This window comes from Oryzias melastigma, linkage group LG5, assembly GCF_002922805.2.
Source record: "Oryzias melastigma strain HK-1 linkage group LG5, ASM292280v2, whole genome shotgun sequence".
In the NCBI taxonomy this organism is placed as follows: domain Eukaryota; kingdom Metazoa; phylum Chordata; class Actinopteri; order Beloniformes; family Adrianichthyidae; genus Oryzias; species Oryzias melastigma.
Genome location: NC_050516.1, coordinates 22120455 through 22134856, shown reverse-complemented (window position 1 = coordinate 22134856; position 14402 = coordinate 22120455). Strand labels below are relative to the sequence as shown.

General features: G+C 36.8%; 1 protein-coding gene across 1 annotated transcript; it reads right to left on the bottom strand.

The window, feature by feature from the left end:
- Positions 1-7259: 7259 nt before the first annotated feature.
- On the bottom strand, positions 7260-10038 carry LOC112145045 (E3 ubiquitin/ISG15 ligase TRIM25-like). Its single transcript, XM_024270048.2, has one exon. It carries the CDS (start codon positions 9465-9467, stop codon positions 7803-7805), a length of 1665 nt encoding a protein of 554 aa, XP_024125816.1. The 5' UTR covers positions 9468-10038; the 3' UTR covers positions 7260-7802.
- Between the last annotated feature and the right edge of the window lie 4364 nt (positions 10039-14402).

Below are 14402 nucleotides of genomic sequence, written 5' to 3'. Positions count from 1 at the left end.
AGAAAAATACGCTGGGCCAACTTAAAAAATTCAGGTAACAATTTGCATCGATCTTTTTAAGTTTTCCCAACTCTGGTCAGTATTAAATAATTTTTCACAGATTTTTTTGAGTTTAATTAACTTAATTTTCTTAGTCCTACAGCTACAAAATATTTTTCATTTTTAAGTTAAAGCTTTTGGTGAATTTAAGTTAGCAACTTATTGCATTTAAGTTACTTCAACTTAATTGTTTCCTTCACTTTTACTCAAAAAAGTCCATGCAAATTGTTACCTTAATTTTTTCAGTTCTGTGAACTTAATTACCTCAGTTGAATGAAACACCACCATAGTTTTTTGGTTCAATTGTTTATTTGGAATAGAAATATCACTTTTTAACCGTACACCTTTTTTTAATGTCACAAAATTAAGAAAAGCTATTCCATCTTATAAATACTTATTTATAAAAAATAAAGATTACAAAAAACTAAACAAAGAATGGTAGTGACTTCAGCAATTTTTATTGTCCTGCCTTTTGTAAAAAGTCAAATAAATACCACAATGTCACATAAAACCTTCAAAATCAAATAAGCTTAACACTTTTTTGTTGGAGTGACTATTGAAACTGCTTAACTTCAATATTTGTCATTTGTTACTGTCAGCAGGACAGTAAAACTTTTTCAGAGCACAAAGTGTCAAATTCAAGGCTTTGAGGGCTGATGTCCTGCTGATTTTCCAGGTTTCCTTGTTTTACTGCCTGCTTATCACCTGGACACGTGTGTCAGTCAATCAGAAGCAGAAANTGACGTCCTGCTGATTTTACGGGTTTCCTTGTTTTACTTCCTGCTTGGCCACGTGTGTCAGTCGATCAGAAGCAGAAAAGAGGACGCTGGTGGAAACAAACCAAAATGAGGCTCTTATAGGTCCAGGACTCGGAGGACTTCTGTTCCCTCGATCACAATTCCTGCACGAGCTGGTGTAGTCCCTTTTGCATTGGCAGTTTTCAAGACTTCCTCAGTGATGTCAGCATCTTCCTCCTAAAAATAATTAAAAAATAATGAGTGTTTGAAGTCCAAAAAATGGGATAAATGTCAAATAAGACCTCCACCTACCAACAGTTCTTCTTCCTCCTTTAGATGGACCACCAAGCTACAAATAATACAAGCCTGTATTTTCAATGCAATGGAATGACTGTAGAGAAAAAGGGGAAAACTGTATATGAAATCTGAGACATTGTCAAGTGGCAACTAATGTGTACAAAACTCTTCTAGCATGTTCTTAATATGCAAAATGCATATTTTTGTGGCTCCTGCTCTTGTGGACATCATTTTTGAAGAGTATTGGTCTTGGACATAAAAGTAATGGATTTGACATGAAACCTCCAGATGAGTAGTTGTCATGCATTGAAATTCTTTAATAAAAGTGTTTAAAATCTTACAAAATGTCTTACTCCCACAGGCACATAACACCAGAACAGAATAAACAACCTAGCCGAGCCTTTCAACTTCAGCTAACTGTTGCTGACAAACTTGAGATTAAAATTACATTAAATAATTAAAATTGTCCTTCAAAGACAGACCGTAAAACCAGCAAATAAACCAAAATGTTAAAATACTCTCAATAAAAGAACAAAATAAATGATTAAGAATGGTTTGGTTCACATTAAAAGAGTTCAGCTTCCTCAGCAGGTAAATTCTCTGCTGCTCACGCTTCACAATAGCGTCTGTGTTCAGGGGAAATTTTAGTTAGTTGTCGAATTCAGTACCTCAATATTTGTAGCTCTCGACAATCTCCACCTTCTCCCCATGGATCACACTAACACCATGTGCTGTAGCACGTCTAAAATCAATCTCCATGTCCTTTGTTTTAGCCACATTAAAATCAAGGTAATTGGTGTTGCACCATCAACAAACTTTATAAAGCAGGCCCATGGTTTGTCTCAGATAACAGAGACACTAGAACCGTGTCGTCTGAGAATTTGATTACAAATCTGTTCTCTTCTGAAGATCTGCAACTGTCTGTATACAAGATAAAAAGGAGAGGGGAAAGGACACACCCCCGAGGAGGCCCAGTGTTACAAATGGAAGGTGGGGATAATTTACCATTAACAAGAACACGCTGAACCCGGTCTGTAAGAAAACTTAAATCAATAAAAGAAGCTGATCTGGGAGGTTAAAATCAGAAGCCAGTCTGTGATCAGAATGTGGGGCAGCATTCTATTAAAAGCAGAGGAGAAATCTGCAAATAAAAGTCTGACATGGGCCCCAGGTCTCTCAAGGTGCTTAAAAACAGTGTTCAATAAAAAAGTTTAGCATCCTCGACTCTCTTTTTAGACTGGTATGCAAATCGCAGAGGATCCAGTTTCCCTTCAGTTAAGAACAAGATAAAAGACTTTAAAATATGCTCAAAACTTTTCATGACAAGACATGTCAGTTCCACCGCTCTGAAATCCCCAAGGGTCTTTGAGTTCCTGGATTTTGGAAGAGGTATCACAGTTGATGTCTTCCATAAGACAGGAATTTCCCCACTATTGACGCACAGTTAAAACAGTTTCCTAAAAACAACACTGAGCTGGGTGGCACGGTGGTGTAAGGTACGGCCACAGATGCCATCAGAGCCCTTTGCCTTACCAGTCTTTACCTTTTTAAATAAGGCAGCGACCTGGTTTAGTGAAATTACTATTTTCATTAACTGGCTTGAGAGAATTCTTACACTGAGACAAATTTTCAAAGACATCAGTTCTTTCAAAACGTGAAAAGAAGACATTGAATACGGCGGGTAATTCAGAATCATGTACTCCGTTTACAGATACTGGCTTCCTGTCCTCCTTTACATGGGAGGAGGCCATATTCTTGATCATAGCGGTTTTAGGCACGGGCAATAGGGGCAGCTGCCCGGGGCGGCGATTCAAACTTTGGATGTTATAACAGTCATAACTAAAAATGTTTTTAACAATGGATTGAAGAGCAACATGAGTGATTTTAATACGGTAATATAAATGTTCAAATCATGAATGTTTTTTTTAACCATCATATTTTCTCATATAGTTTTATTTATATAGTATGTTTTTGAGTTTGTATTATTTCATGTACTGTTATTATGCTGCACAGCATTGTGTTAAATGTCTTTTGTATGTTGTTTTCAATTGTAATTCTAGGAAAACATGATAACGGACAAACAAAATTCAGTTGTGACTCGGAGGGGGGGTCTCACGCAGCATTACATAAATCTTCATGATGATCAGATCCTTGTTTTCATCCAAATGCTAGACTTAGATTTCTATGAAAGTTTGAACAGTGGGAGTAAAAACGGAGAGAAAAGTGTAAAAAAATATTCAAATTTCTCTGAGAAAAACGTAGAAAACATGTAGTGAGGATTCATCTGTCCCCCGTAGGAAACGTGTCCCGGTGGCCAATGAGCTCAAAGCTCCGCCTCCATGTAAAATTTGGCTCAGCTGAGCAGCGAAAACACGAAAATCAGAATTGAAACTGAAAAAGGGGCTAAGAATTAGGATTGAGAAAAAAAATGTGAACATTTAAAACAGCAGCTGTGACTAATAGATACTTTTTTTTTCAATTGGTAATTTTTACATTTATAGTTTTTTCATTTAAGTTTTCCGGTTTTTTTCACATTAAAAAAAAAAAAAAATTCTGATTTAAAATGTCTTGTTTTCCGATTCTCATTTTTTTTTTAAGTTACAATGTCTATTTTTCAAGTGTTCAATCTGTTTTTTCGTTCACTTTAAGCTGATCCTGATTTGACCCCATAATATGAGTTCAGCTGCAGGTCTCTCCAAATTAAAAGGATGGATGGAAGGAAGGCGGGATCTACTTTGTAGAATATTTGTTTTTTTAAGTCAGTCATAACATTACATTCTATAACCCATGATTCAATACAAGCAGAACTCTAAATTAACAAATGCGGGTAAAACTACAATTTGTTGAGCAGAAAATCTCTTTGACTTTGACAGGTGAGTCTCTGTTCTTCATCTCTGAGGCTCAAACACGACCATGATGGAGTCTGCTCCTCCTCCACTGTTGACCACCACAAACATCCATCCCAGAGTTGGTTCAAACATTTAATCCTGACTTTATTGCACAGATTTAATGGATTTAATTGTCACATTCACTGTGGCACAAGGTGCATTCAGGGGCTGTGTGAAATTTCAACACTTCTCTGCTTGCACTAAAAGATGCTATTGCTGCATTCAGGTGAGATGGGAATTTCTAGCATTTACTCACATCTGACCTCAGCCAACCACACCTGACCTCGGCCAACACAAACACCCTCATTTGGTTCTCCATTTCATTGTGACTCACAACTACAACACACTGATCTGTAAGATTACACACAATTATGCAAAAATGTTGCACATATTTCTATAAAAGCATGTTTTTATATGTATGACATAAAAAACAACCTCAAAATAATAATTTTGGTGTTTATCAATAGTTTTAATCTTTACTCTTCTGTGATAAATTGGAAAAAATATTTGTGATTTGAACAAAATCAATTTCTTAAAAAATGCCAAGATATAAAAAAATGACTAGAAATGAAAAGTGGAGCATTGATGAAAAGTTGATGCTTTAAAGAAGAGTATATGTTCATAAAAACACTTGTAGTTTGTTAAAGTAACATTATATTTCTGTAATGTTATCAAACCTGAAATAAGACAAACCTTTCAATTCTTATTAGTGTTTTGTTTTAGGGAGAGAATACTCATGAACTGAAAGTTTCTAAATAAAGCGAGTAACTGTTTTGATAAGAAACATAAAACTTGNATTTGTTGATGTGATGATAAGTTTATATCCAAATGAAAAAATGTTGGATAATTTATACAGGTAAGGAAAATTCATAGTTTAATTAGAGATAGACAGAACGCTACAGGACCAATTAGAAGCAGTTACACAATTTACAATGCGATTGTGGTATATAAATAGTGGAAAAATATAAACTAGAAAATGAGGTTAGAATACTGCGGTGGGTTGGTCGTGATAAAGACTTTAAACCAGGTTTTTATGATAAAAATTGTAACGAATGGAGTTATAAGGGTATAACTGCAGTATGCATATGGAACATTTTTAATTTTGAAAATATAAAGCAAAAATACTGTCTGAATAATTGTCATCATTTTAGGTTTTTGCAAATAAGAGATTATTTTGACAAAGAATTAAGAGCCAAGACTATTTTGGATCAGGGTATTGTCCAAGTTATTGCTGAAACCTAGAAACATAGAATAACATTAACACTTTACAAACACCTAATGGAAATAAAAGGCATCAGCACCATGGCAACCGAAATGGGAAAGGGAGCTTGGAGTAAATATGTCAGAAGAGGAATGGCTTCAAATTTGGCAAACGCAGCAAAGCTCCACATCATCATGAAGTTGGAGACCTCACTGTTGGAAAAACATAATCAGATTTTTTGGTAACACCTAAAATAAAAATCAAATACGCCATAGCACCATGACCATGTTGGAGAAAATATGGAAAAATAAACGCAGAACATTCTGATATTTTTTGGCTTTGCTCTGTAATCAGCTCTTTCTGGATAGACATTCATCAGATCATTAGAATCTTGGGTTACAATGTACCAAAGACAAGTATATTCTTATACTTGGACAGTTTGTCAAGCGATGTTTTTAAAAATGACAAGTATTTAATTCAAATCTTCCTAGCTGCCTGTAAGAAAACGGTTACTAAAAATGGTCAAAGACAGAAACACCAACACAACAGGAATGGGAAGAAATAGTAAAAGAAATACATAAGATAGAAATACTGAATCATAAGATAAAAATGGAAGAAGAACTTTTCATAAAAAGATGGGAGAAATGGACAATATACACGACGACAAGAACATAAGAATATATATGGAGCATGTAAAAAACCTGTAGAGCTGAGGTGATCCATGTGTATGTTTTGTTGTTCTGTTGTTTCCTCCAGTTGTTTAATTATTCGTTGTGTTTTTCGTGTTTGTTTGCTTGTTTGTTTTTTTTCCCTATATTTTACTAACAATGTCCGCCCCCTTCTGTCCTTCTGAATGTTTACCCTATTTGTGTTTTTTTAAGAAAAAAGAACAATAAAAAGAAAGAGATAAAAAAAGAAAACAGGACTAAATGAATATTCAGAAAAAAATGGAAAATTCAAAACAGCAGCTGTTACTAATGGATACATTTTTTTCAATTGCTAATTTTTACATTTATAATTTTTTTTAATTCAAAGTAGCTGTATTATTTTTTGTGTGCAAATTTTCATTTTTTTCTTTTTTTCACATTTACAATGTCTTGTTTTCAGATTTTCATTTTTTTAAAAGTTACAATGTCTATTTTTCAAGTTTTAAATCTGTTTTTTTTGGTTCACTTTAAGCTGATCCTCATTTGACCCCATAGTATGAGTTCAGCTCCGGGTTTCCAAAATTAAGAGGAAGGATGGAAGGATCTACTTTATAGAATGTTTTTTCATTTTATTTTTTTTAAGTCAGTCATAACATTATATTCTATAACTCCATGATTCAATACAGGCAGAACTCTAAATTAACAGTTTAACAAATTTCATCAAAATTAACAAATCAACAAATGCGGGTTAAACTACAATTTGTTGAGCAGAAAATCTCTTTCACTTTGACAGGTGAGTCTCTGTTCTTCATCTCTGAGGCTCAAAAATATCAATTTCTTATAAAATTGTCAAGATTTAAAAAAATGACTAGAAATAAATATTACAGCTTTGATGAAAAGTTGATGCTTTAAAGAAGAGTATATGTTCATAACGTGTTGTTTCTTAAAATAACATATTTCTGTAACGTTATCAAACCTGACAAAAGACTACACTTTTATTTATTATTGTTTTGTTTTAGCAATTTAATAATTATGAATGGAACATTTTTAAATAAAGTGAAGACCTGTTTTGACAAGGAACATACAACTTTTCTGTTAGAGAAATGTTTGGCTGATAGAGTTTGGATGTTTTTACTTGTCATAACTTAAAAAAATAAATATATATCTTTCCGCTTTAAAAGAGAGCCGCTGATTCCAGTGAAAACCAGACCTTTGGTGTTTGAAGCTTTTGAATCACGGAAGTAGAAAACCTTTTGGATCAAATCTTGAGGAAAACATCTCATTTGACTTTAAGGGAGCTGTTTTACTGCAGAAAGTCAAAAGGACTCAGAGTGACTGACAAAAATGTTTCTTCTCTAAATATGAACTCTGGAGTTCCAGGAAAACTGCCTCAGTTCTTCCCTCAGATTATTCCCTCTTTTCTTCATCACATTTCACACAAACTCTGGAATGAAGACAAGAGAATTGGGATGTTTTTATTGTCAAATGATCAGAAACAACTTTTCTCTGAAGAACAAAGAAATGAAGACACAAATCTTCAATCAGAAGTTGTCAAATGGAGCAAAAAGTCAGAAAACAAAGTTGTAAATGTTCTTTCTACAAGCACAGGTGAATCTGGTGATTCTTGTTTCTGTGTAGAACAAACACAGAGAAAGTCTTTGATTGTGACCTCACTGATTCCATTTGTGTTGCAGCTTCCTTCAGGTCACATGACAACAACACAAAAACATGAACACAACATTTGTGTGATATTTCAACTCAAACAGTCAAATCTCAAAGTTCAAAGAAACAACAAGAAAACAGATTTTACTCCAAAAAGTTTGAGATTCATCTTCAAAAATGTCTCAAATCCACATTCTAGAGATTTTTCATTTCTCTCTTTATTTCTGATCACAAACACGACTCCAGAGAATATTAACAGTTAAAATGTTTAGTTCAAAGTGACATAAAGCAGAGAAATCACTAAAAACAAACATTTCACTTCTTTCAGGAACTATTTGAGTTTACAGAACTCTGCTGAGTCTCCAGAATAACCCAACCCCAGTCCAGCATGGAGGTTCTGAGTGAATGTGGTCTGGACTCTGTGGAGGAGAGTCATGCTTTCAGAGACGCTGTAGAAGGACAGAACACCTGCTCTGTGATCCAGGTACACTCCTACTCTGGAGGAACCAGGAGCTGAGATGGAGGTTTTTATGTTGTTGTGGTAAAATGAGAAACTGTCTGGAGAACAAAGTAATGCCCAAGATTTGTCATTACAACCAAATCCACTTCCTTTTCCAGATCTACTGATGTTCTTGTATGAGACTGCTACACAAACATATTTTTCTCTCCACTCCACCTCCCAGTAACAACGTCCAGTCAGACTCTCTCTACTCAGAATCTGACCACAATAATAATCAGTGAATCTGTCTGGATAATCAGAATAAAACTGAGAATTTTCCATTAATGTCACCTTTCTGTTCTCCTCTGACAGTAACAGTTTTCTGTGTGCTGTGTTTGGATCTAGTGTGATTTGACATGAATATCTGAAGAAGTCAGCTCTGCTCTTTGGTTCTGACAGTAAAACATCCACATGAGTGAGTGTCAGTGAGATGTTTGTCCATTCCTCTCTCAGAATGTCCTGCAGTTTGTCTCTGAGCTCTGACACAGCTGCTGTCACATCCTCAAAGTATCTGAGAGGACGGACATTGATGCTGGATGAGTGTGTGGACTCACTGAGTGGTGGCAGTGAGACGTAGTTGAGCAGAAACTGGCTGTGATCCTCTGTGAGTGAGAGCTGCTTCAGCTCAGCGTCTCTCCTCTTCAGCTCAGTGATCTCCTGCTCCAGCTCCTCCTGAAGATCTTTGACTCCACTCACTTCAGTTTGCTGCTGGGATCTGATCTGCTGCTTCACATCACAGCTTGTCTTCTGGATGAGATGGATCATCTGAGTGAAGATCTTCTCACTGTCCTTCACTGTTTGATCAGCAGAGTGATTGATGGCCTCCACCTCCTGTTGAAGCAGCTTCACCTCCTTCTCTCTGTCCTGGATTCTCTGCTGGATTTGTTGTTGACTCTCCTCCAGATCTCTCTGCCTCTCAGTCCTTTCTGCTGCAGCTGAGACTGTGTCATGTCCTCTATGTTCATCCACAGAGCAGAGATAACAGATACACTTCTGATCAGTGCGACAGAACATCTTCATCACCTCATCATGAATGGAGCAGATGTTCTCCTGCAGGTTCTTGGAGGGTTCCACCAGCTTGTGTTTCTTTAGTGCATCTGAATCCAAATGAGGCTGAAGGTGTTTCTCACAGTAAGAGGCCAGACAGAACAAACAGGACTTGATGGCTTTGAGTTTTCTTCCAGAACAAACATCACAGGACACATCTTCAGGTCCAGCATAGCAGTGATCAGCAGCAGGAGCAGCTTGGAGTCCAGTCTTCTTCAGCTGCTCCACTAAAGCAGCAAACATGAAGTTTTTCACCAGAACAGGCCTCGGTGTGAAGGTCTCCCTACACTGAGGACAGCTGTGGATTTTCTCCTCTTCATCCCAGAATCCTTCAATACACTTCATGCAGTAGCTGTGTCCACAGGGAATAGTCACCGGATCCTTCAGCAGATCCAGACAGATGGAACAGCTGAAGGTTTCTTGATCCAGATCCACTCCTTTCTGCGCCATTTCTCCTCTCTGACACAAAGACTGAGTGAGTTTCACTTCCTCAGAAAGCAGCCTGACTCTGATCCTCCAATCAGATGGTTTCACAGTGAATTCAGCCAATCAGCTTCTCTCTTCTCTTCCTGTTGGTTACGCCCATCATGACAGAGGAGGAGCTGCAGATCAGGAACCTCAGAGAGGAAGGCTTTTGAGGTTTTTGAACAGGAAAGAAAAAGTACATCAAATGTATTCTCCTTTGACAGATCCAGACAGATGGAACAGCTGAAAGTTTCTTGATCCAGATCATTGGTTGTTCTTTTGCTTCAGAGTTCCAGTTAAAGAGGCTGCAGTTCTTTCTGCAGTGAAGGTTTCCTCACAGCTTGTTTCCCTTCAAGACTTTGAACTCTCAAATGTTTCGTCATCAGGAGGAGGGATTTCAGGATCAGATTCCAGGACAATCTGTGACTTCACAGAAGACTTTACTGCATCTCATGATTATTGACAAATGTTGTGTTTTAGCAACATCAGTTAGAAGTTGTTTGTAATGAATTCAAGTGAGACTCTGGATGTATGAAGTGACATTTATGACAATAAAATGAGAAAAAAAGACAAAAATCCTATTGCTTTCTGAAGGAAGTGCTATCTTTATAGATTTTTTTTGTTGAATCATAAATAAATGAAGAGGTTTGGGAGCTCTGATTCAATGAGAACAGACAAAAACATCAATGTTTGACACAGAGGTCAAAAATTTGAAGCTATGTATCTTAGTAACTGGACTCTGGACAGGTTCAACAATACGGAGAAAAAACTACGACACATTCTGTTTGCTGCAAGTAAAAAAGCTGTTACAAAAAATGAAACAAACAGGAACCACCAACAATAGAGGAGTGGATTGCTATTATTCACCAGCAGCGGTTTTAGGTACGGGCTGTACGGGCAGCTGCTCGGGGCGCCAACTCTAAAGGGGGCGGCAGCTTAGCGCTTGGAGAGAAGAAAATAAATCTGTGCTGCTATTGGTTTCTGTTACCTGTTATATCACAATGTTTTGAACGGCCTGAAACCAGTGAAATGGCGCCCCCTGCAGCTGCACGGGCTCCTGTCAGCAGAGAAGGCGCCGGACAGGTGTGAAGAAAGAGAGAGGGGTGGAGGTGTCGAATGGGGTCAAATCAGGATAACTTTAAAGTGAACGAAAAAACTGATTGAAAACTTGAAAAATAGACATTAAAACTGAAAAAAATTGACATAAATTAATATATATATATATATATATATATNATCTGTGCTGCTATTGGTTTCTGTTACCTGTTATATCACAATGTTTTGAATGGCCTGAAACCAGTGAAATGGCGCCCCCTGCAGCTGCACGGCTCCTGTCAGCTGAGAAGGCGCCGGACAGGTGTGAAGAAAGAGAGAGGGGTGGAGGTGTCGTATGGGGTCAGCTGTGGGTTTCTCCACAATTAAGAGGATGGATGGAAGGAAGGCGGGATCTACTTTGTAGAATGTTTTTTTCTTTTTTAAATCAGTCATACAATTACATTCTATAACCCATGGTTCAATACAGGCAGAACTCTAAATTTACAAATGCGGGTAAAACTACAATTTGTTGAGCAGAAAATCTCTTTGACTTTGACAGGTGAGTCTCTGTTCTTCATCTCTGAGGCTCAAACACGACCATGATGGAGTCTGCTCCTCCTCCACTGTTGACCACCACAAACATCCATCCCAGAGTTGGTTCACACATTTAATCCAGACTTTATTGCACAGATTTAATGGATTTAATTGTCACATTCACCGTGGCACAAGGTGCATTCAGGGGCTGCTTGGAATTTACACTCTTCTGTGCTGGCATTAAGAGCTCGCTATTGCTGCTTTCAGGTGTAATGGGAATTTCTAGCATTTAGTCACACTGACCTCAGCCAGTGGTGTGGTCTAGAAAATTCTAGCGGGTATTCTCTGATTTTGCCTCCAAGCCTCTTACTCTCGCCTTCCTGGAGAAACATCTGTCCTGAAGCAGCCCTGAAAGCAGCTCTAACATCCACACACAAGAAGCAGAATGTTCATCGTTGTCTTTGTACTGATCAGCATTTAGTAAATGGACATGTATTGTTTAAACATGAAAATCTGTTACAAGAAACACAAGATGTCTTCAAGTCATTAAACGTTTGACCTTATTAATCAACTATTAAATCATGGATACCCAAAAAAATTGTCTGTTTTAATTCTTATTTTCATTAATGTACTAAATCTCTAGTCTAAGGTGCCATGAAAAAAGTGAAAGTAGGAGTTTAGACAGTCATTCAAGTTTTACCTCTGCAACTAACAGCAGAGCTTGAAGTTTAGGATAAACCTGCAAATAAGCAAAGATAAATATCTGAATCCAGAATGTAAAATGAACGAACAAACCTGTCATGAAGAGATTTAGTGGTTCTAGAAAGTTTTATTTTGGATATTAATCATAATAGATTAATATTACTGTATGTATACAAAAAATAGTTTTGCTTTTACTTTTTATGTGACCATTGTCCAAAACATTTAAATTAATTTGATGGTCACATTTGATAAAACCAGAGCCTGAAAATCATTTTGTAGAATGGGTGGATTCCCTCTGTGCTTGTTTCTCATGGGAGGATTTCTACACTTTGGGGGTTATATTACTTGTGAATTTGGCTACAAATCGTATGTTGCCCAGCTCATATCTCAGAATAATACATAGCTTTAATTTGATGTATTATTCTCCCTTCTGTACGGCTATAATGCTGTGTGGTTGTTTCTTGAGTCCATGCTCTTTCCCTGGTTTGACCCAAACATCACGGGAGAATAATATCTGTCAACATGAAACGCGGTCTAGGAAGAAGTTCTACCACTTTGGCCTGAGTACGGGTGGAATTAAGACATAGCTCGGTGTCGTGTTTGTAGGACCCAAAGTGTGAGGTGTTCTTTGTGTGTCTGATTAAAATATGTTCAAATATTTCCTTAAAACCACATGCTTTTATTGAGGACTCTGATTGGCCAGTTTAGAACTTGAACAACTAAGAAATATCATGAAAACATAGGATCAGTAAGAAGATCTTAAAGAAGGTATCAGAGAATATTTATTCTGACCAATGGAATGACTAATAGCTGTTTATTTATAGGCCTCCTATGTTGTGAAGAGGGTAGGGTCGCTCAGTCCAGTTTCTTACACTGAGAGCAACACATAAAATATCCACCTTAATCCTTAAACTACCCAACCAAGACTAAATCAATTTAAAAATTGAAAAAAACTTTATTTTCTGATGCTTATTGCCTCGGGAGAGTAAGCAGGTGTTTTCTATAAAGGCTCTATATCTTAGTGGAGCAGCCAATGAAAATGTTTAATAACATGAGAATAAACAGAATATGTACTCATATTCAGATGGAACACAAGGCAGTGAGCAAAAACCTATTTCAAATTATTTTCCCTTGTGGTTCTGGCTTGTAGTCTTTTTTTTTCAAGGTTTGAGAACTTCAGTGGACGGCTCCATCTTCAAACATGGCTCATGACCTGCTGTTTTATCCAGGACCAAACTGTTCCTGTTCTTGGTTTTGTTTTGGCCCACTTCACATTTGAGTGGATCAGAACCACGACTAGGACCAGCTTTGCAGTGGTGACAAGTCAAGTCAGTCCTGCTCCTCAATCTGTGAGAAATAATCAACATACAGTAGAAATAAGATATTAAAGTCCCACTCCAACTATATATTTGTTATTGTATAAACGTCCCCAGTGGTCTCTAAACTATGATTTTGTAGTTTTTAGACAAATTTTAGAAATTAATTCTTAAATGAAACCATAAGTTATATTTTTAAAACATTCAAACTCAGTTACTGATGGGAAATCCAAGTTTGAATTTTTCAGCTCCAAATTTGATCCCATCAATCCTACCTCTGATCATCTCAAGGATAAATGAATAAAATTCATGAGACGCAGACGCCCACTCCCACCCCCGAACTCTGCGCAGGAAGCCCATTGGTTCTGTTCCAGGGCAGGTGCAGCCTAGCTGATAGAAAGATCAGAGTGTAGTTTGTGAGGACATCCCAGGGGCATCTCACTGGGATGTACGGATCACGTGCACGTCCTGTGCGAAAAGCATTTGGAGAGGGCAGGACCTACAGGGACGCAGTGCGCGGACCTCAGTGAAGACTAGAGAATGACTGCATCCTTACAAATAGATACTTCATGATACATTCACTACACGGACGACAATCGTACGTTCAATCAGTCAAACACGTGTCTCACGGACAATGCGTGAGAGTTGGCAGCCCTGTATTTATCATAAAAAAACAAACAAACTGATGTGTATCATGGCACATTTTTAGTGGTTATACGGAACTTTGAGAATTTTCCTTCTGGGTTTACTGTGTAAATCTGCGTATCACGTAGACTACACCACTGGAACACAAACACTCATTTGGTTCTCCATTTCATTTTGACACAACTAAAACAACGATCTGTAAGAATAGACAAAATTATGCAAAAATGTTACACATATTTCTATATAAGCATCTTTTTATATGCATGACATTTAAAAAACAACCTCAAAATAATTATTTTAGTCTTTATCACTAGTTTTAATCTTTACTCTTCTGTGATACATTGAAAAAAACATTTGTGATTTAAACAAAATCCATTTCATAAAAAAATGTCAAGATATTAAAAAATGACTAGAAATAAACATTAGAGCTTTGATGAAAACTTGATGTTTTAAAGAAGAGTATATGTTCATAAAAAGATGTGGTTTGTTAAAATAACATTATATTTTTGTAATCTTATCAAACCTGACATAAGACGACACTTTCAATTATTATTAGTGTTTTGTTTTAGGGAGAGAATATTCATGAACTGAAACTTTATAAATAAAGGGAATAATTCTTTTGATAAGAAACATAAAACTTATTTAATTAGAGAAATGTTTCATGTTCTGTCTGAGCCGCTGATTCCAG

Coding starts and splice junctions, on each gene's coding strand:
- LOC112145045 (XM_024270048.2), bottom strand. CDS start 9,467: ATGGCGCAGAAAGGAGTGGATCTGGATCAAGAAACCTTCAGCTGTTCC.